Source organism: Sebastes fasciatus, chromosome 7 (genome assembly GCF_043250625.1).
Source record: "Sebastes fasciatus isolate fSebFas1 chromosome 7, fSebFas1.pri, whole genome shotgun sequence".
NCBI lineage: Eukaryota > Metazoa > Chordata > Actinopteri > Perciformes > Sebastidae > Sebastes > Sebastes fasciatus.
The window spans coordinates 20,399,814-20,419,556 of NC_133801.1; the positions used below are offsets into that span (position 1 = coordinate 20,399,814).

The 19,743-nt window shown below is 40.5% G+C and overlaps 1 protein-coding gene across 1 annotated transcript in view; it reads left to right on the forward strand.

The window, feature by feature from the left end:
* Nucleotides 1-320: 320 nt before the first annotated feature.
* The window catches only part of ppp1r37 (protein phosphatase 1, regulatory subunit 37), a 47,047-nt gene continuing 27,624 nt past the window's right edge, over nucleotides 321-19,743 (forward strand). The window contains exons 1-2 of the mRNA XM_074642122.1: nucleotides 321-2,395; nucleotides 19,614-19,711. Of these exons, the coding sequence (XP_074498223.1) occupies nucleotides 1,639-2,395; nucleotides 19,614-19,711 (855 nt within the window). The 5' untranslated portion in view covers nucleotides 321-1,638. The remainder of the gene's footprint in view (nucleotides 2,396-19,613; nucleotides 19,712-19,743) is intronic.

Genomic DNA, 19,743 nt, shown 5'->3' on the forward strand with positions numbered 1-19,743 from the left:
ATGTGCAAATAAATAAAAACATTAAATAAAAAAAGTATATTTGCACTTTGGCCCTCACTGCATTAGAGTTATATACTATATACTTAGACTATAAACTGTGTCACCTTCATCAAAATGCTCAAATGTTTTGCGGCTCCAGACAGATTTTTTTTTTTACTTATTTTTTGCCTGAAATGTCTCTTTTGATAGTAAAATCTCCAAACCTCTGCTCTAACCCCCTTTAAAATACAACCCTTTTCATGTTTGTGTGCATGTTTTGCAGCCTTTCTGTAACACTGACGTCTGTTGAACGTCCCCCCCCGTGTGCGTAACGACGTGCTGACGTAAGACGTATGAACAACAAACAGTTGTTGGACTTCAACAAGCTAGCGAACGGTAGACAAAAAAACAGGTTGAACGTACTTCTCCTCCTGGATACAGAGACTACTCAACGAAAACCCGGGAACATCTTTATAATATCATAATACTAACTAGCACAGACAGGTGTAGTATCTTCGGCTGGGTCTCCTCTAAAGCCAGAGCTAACATTAGCCACATAAACATGCTCATCGCTCGGAGTGTGACGCCTGTTTTTTCTCTGTCTGCTGCCTGAGAGGTTTGATGCGAGGAGCCGAGCAGCACGACAACACAGGCTGAGAGACAACAGCCACAGCCGGACACATATCTGTCTTCTTGACGCAGAAGAATGGACTTTGTCGGGGAGAAACGTAAAGAAGCGGGCATGCGACCGTACACCGGCCTGGACGTCGTTGTTGTTGGGCAACAACTTTAGCAAGATAGCTCACATTCAGCTCATGCAAATGAATCGGTTTGGTGTCAGCTCTCTGCTAGCTTAGTCCTAGTAATGGAGGAGTGACTTTGTTCATTTCTGCTGGTCTGTCCTGGTCCTCTTTAATACCTTGGCTGCTGGCAATGTGCTGAAGAACCAGGGGAGCATTTTAGTCAGTTCACACTTGGATTAATAGGACACAGACATTATTAAGTGGTGGTTGCCTGTCTGGCTTGATAGGTGAACAAAGTTGGCATATAAATAATTACTGAAACAGTTATCTATTTCACAGAGGCATCACAAATTTCTTGATATTTGTGTGTAAAATTGCTTTTTTTATTTTATTTTAAGGATGCACCAAAGTCATCTGTGATTTGTGAAAACCATTCAAATCAGTAAAACAAACTTAAAGGTATATATAGGTATCATTTTTCTGATTGCACTTGATTATAATTTGGTAAATAAAGGACCAGGATAAGTGCACATTTACATATATTGTTGTGAGACAAAAGGCCAGAGACAGGCTTATCCATGTCAGTTGGTTCCTAGTTACTGTTTAACCCAACATCTAGGTATATATAGGTATAATTTTCTGATTGCACTTGTTTATAATTTGGTCAATAAAGGACCAGGATAGGTGCATCTGTGACTACCATTCAAATCAGTAAAATATAATTTTCGGATTGCACTTGAATATCATTTCGTCACAATAAAGGACCAGGATAGGTGCACATTTACGTATATTGTTGTGAGACAAAAGGCCAGAGACAGGCTTATCCATGTCAGTTGGTTCCTAGTTACTGTTTAACCCAACATCTATAGGCTGTCTCGCACAGTTAAAAGACTTGAGTTTCACTGGAAATGAAAACATGAATATCGAAGAGCAGTGTCTAGATTTGTGCAATGTCAAGACAAAAACCAGCAGTGTGGATGATGATCACAACACTACCAACAACACAGAGGGGGTCACCCCCCGGATCTCTGAACTGATGACGGACAGTAACACAGAGAAACAAAACATTGTTCCCACAGAGGCCTCTGAAACCTACCTGATGCCTCAGCTCACTGACAACCTCCAGGCAGCTGAGGAGGACAACCACCAGGCACAAGACACACTGGAAATTGATGAGGTGAATGGAAATAGAAAGAGCACTGCTCAAGACACCCCTTCGGTAGTGAATCCCACTGACTTGATCTTTTCTAATGATGAGCAGCACAAGGACGATATTGGGGTGGAGAAAATGAAGGAGGATAAGGACACTGATCCTGCAACGTTTGTTGTGGAAGAAGAGGATGATGGTGGGGACATGGACATAGGTGTGGATCTGAGTCTTGATGAGAGTGGGGTGTTGGAGGCTGAGGCGACAAATGTCAGACCACTCTCAGACAATACTTTAGAGTCAGAGTCCACGTCTCAGGATGTCCCAGCTTGCAGCACTGCAGAGAACCCATCAGATGCAAGCCAGACCAGCAGCACAGAAGCTCCTGCCACAGACCAGGCTGGACTATACCCTTCGGTCGAGGAGGGCGACGATAAACAAAAACCAAGTGGCAAAAAGGTGACGTTTCCCTCAGATGAGGATATTATCTCTGGAGCAGTGGAGCCCAAGGACCCCTGGAGACATGGTAATCTTGTGTGTTTGTTTCTGCACGCCTGTTTGTGTGAATGACTTTCTATTTATACTCCTTGACTATTGTATGAACATGACAGTTCAACATGGTTTGCAAGGATTCATTCTCATAAGACGTTTAACAGCATTTTTCTCCAGCTCCATATCTAAAAAGCTGTTCACTCTATTCACATTGGGTTTAAAAAGTGCCCTGTCATGGTCCATATTCTGTGTAGTCGGAAAAAACGTGATATGTTGACACTGATGCATGAGAGGTGTGTCGATGGGCCGTCTTTTTTTAAGGAATGTTCTTTTGTGTAAGCTCTCATCTCTTGCATCACACTCCAGTGTATTTAGTTCTTAGTCAGCACCTGTGCCCCCGCCCCTTTTTCAAACAGAAGTTCAACTCTTACTTTAAATAGTCAAATAAATAACATAAAGGCTTTGCCTGTTTTTCCCCAACAGCCAAAGCACACCTGTATCTAAATATAGGCCCAGGCCTGTGCTGTATGCCACATTGTGCGTGGATCCCACCACTCCTTGAGGTGTGCCATTTTACCACTGTCGGTTCCTGTTTGTTCAGTGGAAACATGTCAAAAGGAAGCTCATGCAGGATATGGAACTGCCTTGGCCCTTTACTGTGTTCATATAAAGAACAAGAGCTGCAACAATTAATCAGTTAATCAATTAGTTGTCAACTATTACATTAATTGCCAACTATCTTGATTATCAACAATTTGAGTAATTATTTTAAGAAAAAAAATCTTAAGGTTTAAATTCTCTGATTCCAGCTTCTAAAATGTGAATAATTTCTTGTTTCTTTACTCCTGTATGACGGCAAACTGATTCTATTTTTCTTTACATTTTTGCAGTCTTGTTCCTCTTATGAGATGTACTGCTTTAGTACACAGTTGTTTCATGTATATTTCTTTTTTTGGATCAACTGGCGAGTCACATATGATCTGACCATGACTCACACGCTCCTTCATCTGGTGTGGACAATGGGCATCATTTAACAAACGGACCTGCAGTCATAATGTGACAACTGGTGTTTGCTCACAGTACTGTGACGGCAGTCGACATAGTTACGCAGTTGATTGCAGTCTGAGAAGATGCCAAATCTGTTTATTTGTACAAGACTACATAACGCAGGCCTTACGGTGTCTTCGTGACCTGTGTGGTTTTAAGGGTAAACCAGAGAGAGTCCTGTTTTTTTCGTGATGTATAAAACCAAAAATGTAGGCCAGGCCAAGGCAAGGGTCAGTGATGCGAGATGTCCAGATGGGGGAGGGGGAGTGGGAGTAGAAAGAAGCAAAAAAGCATCAAGGTTAATATGCATGAACAATACTACCTCATGTTCAACTGAATATAAATTATTCTATTAACACCCTTGCAATTGATCAGACGGCTACTCAGAAAGACACTTGTGTTTTCACCCATTTATCCTCACACATTAAAGCTGAAGTAGGCGAGATTGGAGCAAGTATGATTTAAAAAAAGTTATTTTTATAAAACGGTCGCTATATCCTGATAGTAGTACATGAAACAGGTAACCTGGAAAAAATCCTTTGCCTCTGTGTCCTCCAGTGCTCCTAACGGCATCTGCAAGATTTCACATACCGGAGAACAACAAGTAGTCAGAGCTGATCTGAGTTCTGCTGTCCATCTGCTGTCTATGAGAGCCGGCTGTCAATCACTTGCGAACTCGGACCAAACGGTCAAACTAGGCAGCGCTGATCAAATATGAATCAATATTATGTTACGTTAATGCTTATTTCTCGCCTCAAATGTTTTCAGAATCATCTTGTAGGGTACGGTTTAGCTGTAAAATGAGAACGTTTGTGACACGGCAGCTATTGTGAAATCTCTTGAAGGAACGCCAAGTTCCGGTCCCATGACCGGAGCACAGCCAATAGGAACGCTCCCTCAATAAAATGACCTGTGATTGGTCAAAGTCTCCTGTCACAGGTTAGACTTTCTAAAGCCTGAAAACAGAGCCATGATGAGGTGCAAAAGTTTAGTTTTCTCTCAGAACACTTGAATTACAATATGCTTAAAGGTTATTATGGAATTTTTGCCCAATGATACCAAAAATATACTGCCTACTGCCACTTTAAGCTGCATGTTACTTTAATCTCTTCTACCCACTCAAAGTAATTTACATGTTTGTTGCATCCATCTCCCTCACTGCTTGCAACCCTGTTGCTTTTTTAAATGTTTCTGTATTAATTCACAGTGCGCATGCCAGGCAGCCAGTCTGATGGTAAATTGGACATGTAATACTGTATCTTTAGCCCAACTCCACGGGGGCAAAGTCCAACCCAGTTAGCCAAGATTTCTGGGACCTTATGAAACATTTGGCGCTGCGAACTGTCAAGTATCTAAATGGCTGTACTGATCTGTGGCTCAGATTATTTATTACAGCACATTTATCATGTAGTTTATTTAAGTTTCAAAGGTCCAACTGATTGTGGCGTTGATGTAGAGGTAGACAGACAGTTGATGGCAGTGAAGTCAATCGCATGATACAGTGTTCTGGTGTTAATGTAGGCAAAGATATAACACTGTGGTGCATTTATTAGGACAATTTTAAGTCCAAGGGATCAGATGAATACAATCATTTGAATCCCAAAATCTCAAAGAATTATAGTTTATTTCAGTCCAAAAGTTACTGGCTATATTAGGCTTATGCGCAGTCTGCATTTGTATTTGTTCATATATTTATCTTCAATTTGTATTTCATACTGTCCATAGTCGTCATTATTCTTGCATTGTTTTACTTTTTAATTGTTTTTAATAGGGCTGTCAAAGTTAATGCAAATTTGTTTTAATGCCACTAATTTCTTTAACGCATAACACAGTAACGCAACTTGCTTTAGGTTTTAGCAGGCTCAGTTTTAAAGCTAGAGTGAAGATACTGACATCATAAGAAACTAGAAAACCTAAGGAAGTCATTGGTACCAACCATATCATACTTTAGATAAGCACTTTAGATAATTTGATAACATCTTAACTTTTTGCGACTAACAAAGCCTGATTACTATATAATATACTATTTGTCATGTTAAATTTGGAGATAGCTTCTTGTGACATGTTTTCAAAAATTGCTAAATTACTCTACTAGTGTGTCAACGCTGAACTCCCTGAACCTTTGACGTTTCCTTTGTCCTGCTTCTGCCATCTATCTTTAGGACATGCTTGCACGTGGGACAGGCTATCTGAATGTGTATGCGCGTGTGTCTGTGTTTCTGAGGCAAAGTCAAGGAAATTAAATGTATCTGTACCTCCTCTCCAAGGCCCTTCATGCTTTGTTAGGAGCACTGTGCCACAATAGCTCCATAATCCATCCAGACCCTTTATCTGCGGATCTATTGTCAGGTTCTCCGGGTCCCTGTCTTATGTCATCCGTCAGAAACATAACAGTGAAGCGAGCCTGAGCTCACCGAGCCTGGAGCTTCATCCATGCACAGTATGTGTTACTGCTGTAAGAGCAGAGGGAAGAATGTGTTGGATGGGTATTGAATGTTCACAAAGCAACATATATCTGGTTTAATAGGAGTCACGAAATGAGCCTCTGAGCAGGGGTTAGAAAGCTGCCATTCAAAATAAACACCTGGGGTTCAGGAGGGAACAGAGTCAGGGGAACAATAGTAGCCAGATGGGGTGTCATTTTCCATCTCTTCCTTGGCACTTTCGTTTTCCCAGAATTGACATCCAGTTTTGTGGCATCGGCTAGCATACAATGTGTGAGGCTAGAATTTACACCAAAAAAAAAGAGTCGTATTGTACTCGAGTTTAATTTTGTAAGCTATGTCAATGTCATTTTGTTCTGATAATATCTTTCCTAGAGCTCTTTTTTTTCTTTCTTTCCCCTCTCCCTGTCGAGACTTGAGGGACGCCTGTTCTTTCCCTCCAGGCCTGGGCAAATACTACATCATATCCTGAGATTCCTGAACTTCCCAACATGCTGTGTTGCTTCCCCTGCTCCCTTCACTTCTCCTTCCTGGTTGGCCAATTCAGTCTTGGTGCAGCTCGGGCCCATATCAGCAAAGCATGTGATTACAAAAGCACTGGATCATACTGGAAGCATGTGCTAAGTCATTTATTTTATCAGACTTATCAGTCCATGCAAACACTCTTTAATGCATAGGGAGTGTTTTTGTTAAGTCATGATGCAAGATAGTTTTTCACAGTAACTATATAAAATGATAGAGCATGCTAGAGTACTATAACGTTATTGTATTACAGCTTTGTGTACAAGTAAGTTAAAGTCTACTACTTGCAATCCAGACAATTCCTTCACATTAATGACTGTTTATCCTGCAAGCGGCCAAACTCTTTGGCCTACGTGCAGCTCCGTCTCATGTCATCAGACCCAAGGCCCACTTGGCAACAGGTTATTAGAGGCTCCGTGACCCATGAAATGTTATGTGTTGTGGCTGTAGACCAAGTTACACACTGATAGCAGAGCTTTCACTGTACAGAATGGACAAAGGCTTTGAAAACCTAGAAGTTAGTTCAGTTCGCGCTAGAGGCAGACCATTTTCTGGGCCGAAGCCAATAGAGGAAAAGGCTTAAAAACCTTTTTGAAGTCATCGATAAATGGAACGTGAGTGTTGAGTGTTGTATATCCTCTGTGACGCACCTTTTCATCCTATTGGGAGTAACATGGCTGCAAATATTTGAGTGTTAAATCAGCCGAGTTAACATTGTCAAATGTCTGCTGATAATGCCAGCTGTCGTATAGGTGTTATTAACACCCAATTTGCAATAAAAACATGAGAGGAAATAAAGTTCACACTATCACTGAGGCAAAGAATGTGCGGAAATAGAAAAAAGCTTGCAAGTTTTTAGAAATAAATGAAAATCATTGTAGGAATGTTTAGTTGCAGAGCTATAGAGATGCACTGATCACCGGTCGAAGCTGATCGGGCATGATCAGTCTCAAATAATTTTTGCCGGTCAAATTTACACACGTGTCGCATGATGGTTTTACGTTGCACACACAGTGGCAAAGACGGTAACGTCACAGCCAAACACACACATCATGCCATCGGTGTGGAAGTTCTTCAGTGAAGAAGACATCAAGCTCGCAATTTGTTACCCCTGTTAGTCCAAAGTAAGCCGTAAGAACAACCTTAAAACAACTTTGAGATTTGTTTGAGTGAGAATGAGAGCAGGTCCTGAAACTTGGTACAGTTTTGGAGAAAATTTAAGTTATTTAATAATGTTTTTTTATGAACATACAATTGAATTTCAATTTTTCATGAAAGAAAAGTTACAAAAATGTTTTTTGTTTGCTATCAGTTATAGTTCTTAGAAAGAAAATCGGAATCGTCAGGTCAGACTTTTAAGAGATTGTAATCAGCCAAGAAAATTGCAATCGGTGCATCTCTACAGAGCTTTTAGTGTAGCTGTATAATCTATGGCAGTATAAATATCTTTATCAGAATTTGGTATTAGGTAAAACTTGATTGGTACGTCCCTACCTATCAGCAGACTGGGGACCAGCATCTGCTCAGCTGTCAAATAGCTAGTCAGGCCTTGCAAATTGTTGTGACATTGGTGACAAACATTGGTGTCTGCTAGATAAACTATGTAATGTTGAGACTGTTTCTAAATAGTTTTTCTGTGTTGGGATATTTGTCTTTCCTAACCAACAATGGACACTAATGCTGATATGTCTGTGACATAATAATAGCTGCTGATAATATCAGCCCTGTGGAATAGCTCTAGTGGGTACATTCATTTATTATGCAGTGTGTTGAAATGTGTGCGTCTGTTGGGTGTGTGTTTTGTGATTAACCCTGCCCTTTAACCTTGCGTCTGTCTGCACTGTAGCCCTAAACCATGATAACTTTTTACCGACAAAGCTGGAGATTAATAGTAAATGGTAGAATAGACATGGAACATACCAGTCTCAGTGACGTCTATCAGCATTTGGCTGGCGTCTACTGAGGATTTCTCATCCTGTCCAAATGTCTGCGTAAGACTTTCTTCCCTCGTCAAACAGGAATTCCTTGCTGTCTTATCACTCCTGAGGAGGCTGGAAGTGACAAATATTACCTTCACATTGCCTACAAAATGCCCCCTCATTTAAAAATGGAGCATACAACTGTTGTTTGCTCATAATGTCACTCTCCATCTGGTCTGGCAGCTTTCTCTCTCTCAGACGCAGGCCTGGTTTCATGTGGGAGATGGTTTAAAATGGCTGCTCTGTTTTGTTTTTTTAACCGTCATCATAGTTCATCATAACATGAGAGAGGCTGCTGTTGATGCGGAGTTATGTCTTACATTGCTAAAGGCATGAAGTCAACATAGACATGTTGTGATATTATTTACTGTTCAGCTGTCTGCAGTATTGTGCAAACAGACCTAAAATACTGGAGGTCTATGTTGTCTGAGTATAGGGATGTGAAATTTGAGGACTGGTATTGTGTGGGATGTGTGTGAAGCCTGGTGTTGTAATTTTTCAGATTCAGTCTAATGCGAGTGCTGTCTGTTTATTATTGATCTGCACGCAGCTACTTGGAATTGATTCCAGAGTTTTTGCATAATTATACTCCAGCAGTGTCTGGATGTTTCTTGAGCCACATTATTAGAAGCCATCCCATGTATTACTTTGTTTACCTTTTGACCAACTGCTCTCATGTAGACCTGTGCTGATACAGTATGATTTAGGTTAAGTAAGTGGGTTTAGGTGGTAGTTTAAACCTTTGGGCTCATCTGTTTTATGCAGAAGGCAGCTCCCTTCTAAAAGTTGAACTTTTCTCACTTTGTGTTTGCTGCCGTCTTGTCATCCAGACTGGTAGAGGCACACTGCAGCAGCGCCACTTACCCTGCCTTCTGCCCCACCTCTGACCAACCAGGCAGCCAACTGTCATGTGTGAATGACGCTGCTGTCACCATCCACAGCACAGTCGTGTGAAATGGCAGGGAAAGGGGCTGGAGACTGGCAGAGGGGGACTATTTTGAACGCTGGCACTTGCATGTTAAGTAGGAACTGGCAACACTTCGCTGTTCCACCCACAACATACTCACATCTATCTCTGGAAGTTTGCCCAAAGGCTTGGCATGTTATTTCATACATTGTTGTCTAACCCAAAATTTAAGCTATATACATATTTCCACTTAAGGTTACATCCATACTGTGCCAGCTAAATTACAAAATTACTTTTACGTGTGAGTTTTCAGGTAGATGTCCATCCACACCGAAACAGTTCTTCTTTATCCTCCGTGCTGCCTTTTCCTTCTCTCTGTGATTACCTGTACAAAGTTTAAATACAGCCTAACTGTATTTTGTGGTGCTGTTGAATTGTATTGCGTTATACTGATAGAGTAGGTGTTTCTTCAGTTTTTCCACCTGGCGCCGCTGCGCTGCACACACCGGCTGTGAACGCTCCGTCCTTTGCACGGCGATTGCCTCATTAACGTTATGATTCCCTTAAAGCATTAGGTTTGAATTCGAAAATTGCCAAATAGGTTCTCTTGCTTTGTGCTTTGACACCAAATCCTCCACCACCATCTTGTCAACTCTATTTTGTGTGTGTGAGATCTGACTCCTGCTACTCTGTGCTGAGCCTCTGTACGGACACTTAGGTGGGGGCGATGGACATGCAATGTAATCGGTGTATGCCTGAACACCGTGTAACACTAGTAACACCGACTACCGCGGCAAGTAGGGATTCACCGATCTGACTTTTTCAGTCCCGATAGTAATACCTGGGCTTTGGGTATCAGCTGATACCGAGTACCGATCCGATACCGGTGTTTAATTAATAAGCTGTATGCCCCTCACTGTGTGGAAGTGACGGGGATCATTCTTTTATGTGTAAGGCAACATCAGGCTTGACTTAAACATTGCTTTCCTAACTTTGTAAAACAGAATTATTATTAAAATAATAAATCGCACACCAGCAACTTGGTAAATGTAATCTTCAAAATTAACAGGAATTACAATTCAAGTGTAAACCTTTTTAATGCAGCAACAAATTGGTAAAAACTTATTTATTTATCGTTTATTGTATATAAACATAGAACTGAATTTAATAGATCAGCCCCATTGTCACCAATACCCGATCCAGCTATTTGAGTCATTATCGACCCGATATCCGATCTAGTATCAGTATTGGTGCATCCCTAGCGGCAAGCCTAGCTAGGTGTACCTTATAAACTGGCAACTGAGTGTAAGTCATTCTTTTCCTAAAGTCCTTCCGAGCTTAAACAGCCAGCCCGTGTTTTCAGATTCATCCGCGGTTCAAAAAGTACCATTTTTGGATGTGTAAAACACAGGCTTATAGTGTAGACTGAAGGCCAAAACAGAGAGAAAAAGATGCATTATCAAATTTACCCAATAAAGTATGAATGCACTCTTAGTTGAAGGAATACACAGTTTGAATTTTCTCCATTCTTATGCTGATGAAACCTTTTTGAAACCCTCTAGAAGACCCTCTACTGAGCTAGTAATGAATGTCAAACGAATAAATAAGTGACTGACCCTCACAATTAAATGGTTTCAGTCAACAGGACAACAAATCACACCCAATGCTGAGGATATTGGCCGTCAGCTGAAACACAGCGGATTATTGGACACCATGTGGCCTCCATGTGTTGCTGAGTGCTCTGTTTCCAATCCTCTATATTGGAGCACCTTTTCTGAACTGCTGGCTGGGAATAATTTCCGCTTGAAGCATGTAACCTGTCAACACTTGTTACTCTGTTGTAACCTTTCATTAAAGACATTTTAACTTGTCTAAATGATCAATCCAAGGTCACTTTCTATTATTTAAGTGTTTAGCTTTCCCTCCACTCAGTGTGCTAATCCTTTCAGAGGATTGGTCGTCAGTTGTCGTAGGGTAGTATTAGCTGCTACATAACAATTTGTCCAAGAATAAACTAGGTCAGTGAACAGGCTGACTACCTTTCCGACCACAGTTTTCTCTCTCAGTTTGTTGTTATGTAACTGAACATGAACCCCTGCTGTCCACGCAGCTCCAGATGTGTGCAGACAGCAGGTCAGGTGTTTATCTGCAGTAGCTTGACTGAGGCTGGTACAGTCTTCACCACATTCCCAGTCACTGCCAAAGCTTTTCTTAAGCTCACCACATACACAGTATGCTGTATGATTCTTAACTAGTGGAACCAGATTGTGCAGTCTAGTGTAAACGGAAATAATTCAAGACATTATGCAAGTGTGCAACATTATCAAGGAAATCCTCTTTGTGCTAAGTCCTTCAGTCTGTCCGTCCTCCTCTGCACACAGGCAAACACTTGTCTTTGCTTGTATCCTCCTTGTTGTTTGGAGTGAGGGAAGAAAGCGCATCACCTGTAGACTGTGTGTTTGCACGCCGTTTCTTGTCAGCTAGACAAGGAATAAGAGTGAGTGATGATGGCAAGCCTGAGGAAGACGGTAAACAGACTGTGACTTGTAGAAATTGGGTCAGACTTCACTCGAATGCCTTCTCAACAATTTACAACATGTCTGTGAGAGCAGTAAAAAGCAAAAAAAATAATCATTTGTTGTACAAATGCGGAGCAAGTGCTGGCATTGGATGATTTTTTGCACGTGACAACAGCTTCTAGGTAGGTGAGGTGACGGCTCTTCTTCACCACCTTGGTAGATAATAATCCCGTGTTTTTACAGGCCCTAAAGGTTTGGCTTCAACATCAAAAAACTTCATAAGAAAATAGTTAGGGCCCACCCCCTACATGATCCGTTAGATGTTTTTCAAAAGGCCTGAAAGCAGTGGAAAGCTCTTTTCAGAAGTTTGGGAGGTGTCCGTGTTGCCCAATTTCTCTGAAACTTTCCAGAACAAGCACTCCGATGGTCATGCTGCTTTTTGCAGAATCTGCCCAGGTGTGAATTTGTGTAAAAATAATTCAAAACTCTTCCCAATCCTCTGACTTCCTCCCTTTGTTTTTGTAGTTAAACCATTATAAACACACTAGGAAAATGCCCCAACTTGTGCCCTACCTTTACATTCAAAGGTAGGGTAAATGCAAACATTTACAATGGAGCAAGAAATAAAAAGCTCTGATTCTTATTCATATATTTGCATTTATGGTTATGGTAACAGTTTCATTCACCAGTTCACTCATCTGTCCCAACAAGACGAGCACAAACTGAGTTTAGTGCTAAAGCCCACTGTGGGCACTCTGTGGGTCGATCTATTCTGAGCTTTTGTGGGTGGTGGTAGGTTTTGACTGCAATAGTTTTATGATGTTGTGCAGCAACAAAGGAGAGAGGTCTTGTATTTTTAGCTGCTGCATTTAATAATGGTAAAACGTTTTTGATGAGTTGTCATATTTACACAGCAAGAGGCTTGTTTGGCAGCGTTTATTGAAAATCAAAAATAAATCACGCTATGTTACATTAGTTTGATGAATTGGCAGCATTTAACTAGGTAGTATAATTGTAAGTAATTTTAAATTAACAACTTTATTAAATTAGTACACAGCTGATTACACTTCTTCTGTTTTACACTCGTCAGGTAGATATGTTTTCATGAGACAAATTCACATCATTTGGGAAACAAAGAATCACAGAAATGGAAAGGCGACCTGTGTCTATTAGAAGTTCAGGCCCGACTGTATGTTTTGACCAAACAGCTTGTCGCTCAGCTCAAATGTGGAGCAGTTTGGTGGTGACATAAATTAATACAATGACTAGTAGCTTTTTTTTTGCAAAATTGCAGCTCAAATTCCCCATGCTGCTTTTTCACAATCACAATGTGACAAATGCTGTAGTTTCTAACAGGGTTGCCAATTGATGAAATAACATTTAATCACGATTAATTGCATGGTTGTCCATAGTTTATTGCAAATTAATCACACATTTTTTATCTGTTCAAAATGTACATTAAGTATTTAACACTCTTATCAACATGGCAGTGGACAAATATTCTTGCTTTATGCAAATTTATGTATATATAATTATTATTGGAAATCAACTAACACAAAACAATGACAAATATTGTCCAGAAACCCTCACAGGTACTGCATTTAGCATATAACATATGCTCAAATCATAATATGCAATATCCAACAGGCAACAACAGCTGTCAGTGTGTCAGTGTGCTGACTTGACTATGACTTGCCTCAAACTGCATGTGACTATCATAAAGTGGGCATGTCTGTAAAGGGGAGACTCGTGGGTACCCATAGAACCCGTTTTCATTCACATATCTTGAGGTCAGAGGTCAAGGGACCCCTTTGAAAATGGCCAAGCCAGTTTTTTCTCGTCAACATTTATCGTAACTTCGTAGCGTTATTCAGCCTCCTTCCTGACAAGCTAGTATGACATGGTTGATACCAGTGGATTCCTTAGGTTTTCTAGTGTAATAAGATGCCAGTATCTTCACTCTGTCAGTATTTCATCCTAGCTTTAAAACTCATCCCCCTAGAACCTAAAAACCTAACCTAAAATCATTTCAGTTATTATCGCGTTAACTTTGACAGCCCTAGTTTCTAAGAAATGTTTTCATATTCACCTCAGGCTTGTTGTTTGAAGTTACTGCTCTGGTGCCTGCCTGTCTTTGTTGAATTAAAATTACGTGTTCAATTTTCACTGAAAACCTTGACCTCACCTTGTGCTTTATTCAGTGTAATTAAGGTGTGGAAATATAGTAGCAGGCTTCAGGTGACTGAACATCTCCTCACATTCAATGCCTAACTGTAAAAACAACGTTTTCTATAGAAAGCTTTGACATACTGTAAGTACAGCTCTCTCTCAACATATGTGCCTGTACTTGTTGCAGCTCTGCCGGTAAAGTAAGTGATTTATAATGTATGGCAGGTATACTTCCCTTGTTGCCTGCAGTTTTTCTTCGCCCCAAGATACCAATCCAACTGGCTGTTTACTGAAGCACAGATGCAACAGAGCCTCAGTGTGTTTGGCTAGAGTTGAAACAGACACGGATTAATGAGGAACTTAGGAATCTGGTTTCCTATATTTGATATATTGATAATGCTCTAGACTTTTAATGGACGTACCACATCAAACTAAATTATGCCAAATTGATTTCCAGATCTGGTGTCATGACGGGACCACTTACCTACGTACTGCATTGATTTTCTTTTTCCACTTTTTAAATCATGAGGGGAAGAGATTAGGAGAACAATTTAGAGATCGAGAGTTGTCGTACGATATTCATCAGTTTAATTTGCTTGTTAGCACATTAAAAGCATTTTTGAATAATTTCAGTACAGTATTATTTGGACATGAACTATCTTGCTTTACTCCAGCCTACTGTTGATCCCATTGTTCAAAATGTCTGCTCTACTAAAGGCTAAAGCTCATCATCACTCTTACCCATAAAGTCCACAGTGCTTACTTTCCCTCTGTTGATCTGAGTCAGCAAGCTAGATGCTGTTGTAGCAGCGTCCTGCTTTTCTTTTCTTTTTTTCGCTCACAAGCTCAGCGATGGAAGCAGCAAGTTTTGTTGCACAGTGGACGGTGGCCAACAACAATAACAAGAGGACAAGGGGCGTGCTGCTTGTTTGTGTCATTTAGCGGATTCACTGAGTCAGAGCAGAGATGGACAAGTTCTTTCATAATACAACCATAATAATAGGTCTCATGGCATGTTTTGGTTAAAAGAATGCTGATTTAATTGAATCGTAACCATGCACTGCATTCAGCAGCGCACTCTTACATCACAATAATTTCCCACCATCCCATTAAATAGGAATTCAGTCAAATTACAACCATCTGCATGCACAGTGCATTCTCCCACCGCATGTGAAGCCCACACTACTGCACTGTCTGAGCCAAAGGACTACATGCTTTCATGTAAGGTTTGATTATAATACTGGAGTGATTATATTTTGTATGATATTTCAAGGAACCAGCAGATATTAGCCTTAAGTAAAGTACACAGTTTATAACTTGTTAACACCTTCTGCTAGTTTTTGCTGGCTGGCATCTTTGCTAACACAGTCCACATTGTCCGCTCAATTTTTCATAGTACTTTTCCCCATGAATTAACTTGCTAGCTAACTAAGCTAACTCTCCACATGGCACATTTCACGCTGTATGTGTTTGACAAATGAATGGATTTATTTGGCAAATTAATGGATTATGTCAGGTTATGATATGGTTAAAGGTTTGTTTCTATCTGTTTCTAAATGACATGAGCAGATAACCCCTATATTTTTATTTTATTCCTGTTATTTCCCCTTAGTTCCCATAGAAAGTTTCCACCTTGAATATTACTGTTTTGCAACCGTATGCCTGAAATCTCAATCCAAGGTGCCCACAGCTGCCCTTCTCTTAATGACTTCTTTCTACAGTAAAACATGAAGAGCAGGTTTTGTTTATCGAAGGGTCGATGATGTGTTCAGTGAACATCGGCTTATCTTGGTAGTTAAATGTCTCTCAAAGGAAGAGGTGTATTTAGTGATTCTTTGCACAGTCGCTGTAATCAGACTTTACCTCTCTACTTCCTCTTAACCTGGTTTTCAGAGAGCGGTCCTCCTTTCCCCTTATGCGTACCTCCTCCTCGCCACTCCCTCCTCCTTACATGTACCAGCAGCACTGGAGGGAGTGCAATAAAACAAAGACAAAGCAAGCAGAAATGCAGGCAACAGCTGTAGCTCAGCTCTTAATGATCCTGCGGGTCTAAAGCTCACATCTTCTGTTTAACGTCAAGCATTTTGCTCTCTGATACAAGTTTCCGTTTTTTTCTTTGTCTCTTTTTCACCATTTCCTTCTTTCACATACTCCATAGTTTATTTTTTGCTGAGGTGTTCAATCTAAGCCGCCACTGCTTTCTTTGCTTTTGAGCACAGTAGTGATAAATTAGACCATATACTGTAGACCGTGTTCTTTTTTTAATTCAGTCTCCGTCTCGCTTACCTCCCCGTCTCTTTCTCTAATTAATGAGCTACGTGTGAAAATACTGTGTAGTAAGCATGGGACCCTCCCCACCTCCGCCCCCCCTACCCTTCCCACAGGAAGTGTTTACCCACACACACATTTGCTCCACGGCGACTCTGCACAATAACACTTTTCCAAGGACACTGTGTTCACTGAAACGCACACACTGCTGTACAAATGTACAAGACTGCGCTCTCACACACTGGCAGCATAGGCATTTAGGTTAAATCCACAGATACTTTTTGTAGATAAAGCACAAATTGAGATTAACTGCATTAGCTTCTAACGAAACCCTGGAAGTTGGCATGAATGTTGGAGATGAGCCTCATCTTGAAACCAACACAGCAAGCTATCATGCTTTTTCAATTAAAGGACTACTTTACACCATGGAGGCAGAGTTAAAGGAGATATACCCAACAAACACTTTAATCTCACATTGAGTGAAATTTCACTTCTTCTTTTTCATTCTTTAACATGTCTAAAGATTTGGGCAGAAGTCAGATGTATTTATATGCAAACAGTTGATTAATGGTAAATCTACAAACATTTATGGCTAAATGTATGAGGAGAAATTAGGCTTGTGCACACAATTTCGCAATAATTGAAAGTAGGGCTGTCAAAGTTAACACGATAATAACACGTTTCTTTAAAGCATTAACGCAGTCAATATTTCAGAAGTTGTAGCAGACTCAGTTTTAAAACCAGAAACCTAAGGAATCCATTGGTACCAACCAATGGATTCCTTAGGTTTCTGGTACTACCAACCATGTCATAGTAGCTTGTCTGGAAGGAGGCTAAATAACGCTCCAAACTCATGCTAAATTTTGGCGAAGCAAAACTGTCATAGCCATTTTTAAAGGTGTCCCTTGACCTCTGACTTCAAGATATGTGAATGAAAATGGGTTCTATGGGTACACACGAGTCTCCCCTTTACAGACATGCCCACTTTATGATAATAACATGCAGTTTGGGGCAAGTCATAGTCAAGTCAGCACACTGACAGCTGTTGTTGCCTGTTGGGCTTGAGTTTGCCATATTATGATTTGAGCATATGGTATATGCTAAATGCAGTACCTGTGAGGGTTTCTGGACAATATTTGTCATTGTTTTGTGTTGTTAATTGATTTCCAATAAAAAATATATGCATACATTTGCATAAAGCAAGCATATTTGTCCACTCCCATGTTGATAAGAGTGTTAAATACTTGACAAATCTCCTTTTAAGTCACATTTTGAACAGATAAAAATGTGTGATTAATTTGCGATTAATCACAATTAATCATGGACAATCATGCGATTAATCAAGATTAAATATTTTATTCGATTGACAGCCCTAATCAAAAGTTATCAAACAGAACCATGTGAATGCATTCCTTTGTTAAATGTTATGCAGAGAGTGAATGCGTATCTCCATTTTTCTGCGTACAGAGAGTTTGAGTCTTGAACCTGCACAGAGTTTTATGTATCTTGTCACTGAACGTAGCAGTCAGCATATCTTCATTTTACCAGCTTTAGTGAGTTTTTGTGTGTATACATACATTCAATATCTACCAGCTCCTGCTGCAAAACTCAACTGGTTTCCATTTGAGTGGTTGTTTGGTGCGGGTCTCAAACTAAGTGGAGGATGTGCTGTGGCCGTTCTCATTGTATTCATGTGGCACTGACTCGCCCTTTAATTTAGTCTCGCACGCACACCATTACTTCAGACCCACCGCAGTGTTGTCTCCTGTAGTATTTTCAGCCATGGTCTGACGTTTCAATGAGACGGTGAATAACACAGTTGGTCAGACGTGCGCGGCTGCTCATGCAGGTTTTTGAACTGCCTCTTTGTCCCACCAGCAGGTTATTCATTCTGACCCGTACTTGTACAAACATATAAACATATGGATTCAACCAGCCAAATCTACATGCTGAAACTATTTGTATAGAAAGACAAAGGTTTAATTAAGTACATTTTAGTAATACCTTCTACAAATGGGTGGTCGGTGAGCTGATGGGGGACACTGTGGGAGACAAAGGGGAGACGAGGTGGAGGTGACTGAAAGGTGAAGCGGACAAATTGTCACCTTGGCGAGAGAAATCAAAATGCTGACTGCAGCACAAAGTCAGATTCACGCGCAGATAAATATGTGTACAGTACTGTTACAGTAGAAGTATAGGGACAGTTTCTGTCTGTATCAGCATGCACCGCTTACTCTGAATGTATTTATCCGTCTGTATACACCATCTAAAAGAAGTCTGGTAGAATGCTTATCATCCTGTTTGCATTAATCTAATTTTATGTCCTGATCTGTATTCCTGCATACATGCTCTATTTTGTCCTTCTTTTTCATTCGATTCTGTCATTTTTCTGTCTTTCTTTCCTCGAGTGTCTCACTTCATCTCTCAGCAGAGTCTCTCAGCCAGAACAGTGGGTTTGAATGTTGCCCAGTCATGTGACTGGAGTTAGCCGCCGCAACAGTCTGGGAGGGCAGCAGCGGCTGACCCACACACACACCAAGAACAATACCTCCTTTTTGTTGACTTAAGTAGGGGAGCCCTTAAAGGGGGTTATGATTTCTGATCCTCTCTGACAAGAGAGCATTCCCTAGACAGACAAGCGGATCCAAAAATAGACAGTTTTCCAAGTGTGCCCCAGTCATAGATTTCATTATGTTGATACTTTGCAAGAGTCATGTAGGGACAGTCCTGACTGATATGCAGGGTCGGCATCAGGTCAGATCCAGCTGAAGCCCAATCCAGTTCAGATGCTTTGTTTGTTGTCAGACCATCACCATTGCAATTTGTTGCACTGTTCGCACAGGCACCTCCGCGTCACAAGCGAGTGACCTGCGAGTGAACTGCATAGCATACAAAATAAATAAGCATCAGTTAACCTAATGATATGACAACGTGCGCCAGTAAACGATGTGAGCAGAGCCACTTTGGATTAAAAAACAAGTTGCATGTATTTCAGGGTCATATTACAAACTGTGGTGCGTTTGAACTTCAGTGTTGCTGGAGATGAAGAAAAGCTGTCTAAACCTTCCTGACGTATCATACAGAATATTATAGGAAACCGTCAAAAGAAAACTGTCATGCACTTACACCGTCACACGTAGTTAAATTGGATTACTATTTTTAATGCATGTAAGTGAACTCTTTGAAGCTTTATTATGCAGAAATAGAAATAAAAACAAATGTGATAAACAAAGATTATCAACAGATATCAGACAATATTAAAGGATACAGGGAAAAAAATATCATCAGGACATACTTGGTGTAATTTTTCCCTCAGACTGATTCTCTTGTGTGTGTGTGTGTTGTTTCCTCAAAGCAATAAAAGCAATCCTAACCTCTTTCATTTTCTGTTTTACAGCTCAGAATGTGACGGTGGAGGAGATCCTCTCTTCCTACAAACAAGCCTGTCAGAAACTCAACTGTAAACCCATACCCAAAGTGCTCAAACAAATACAGGTGAGATACAGCTTAACACAGATGAACAGACA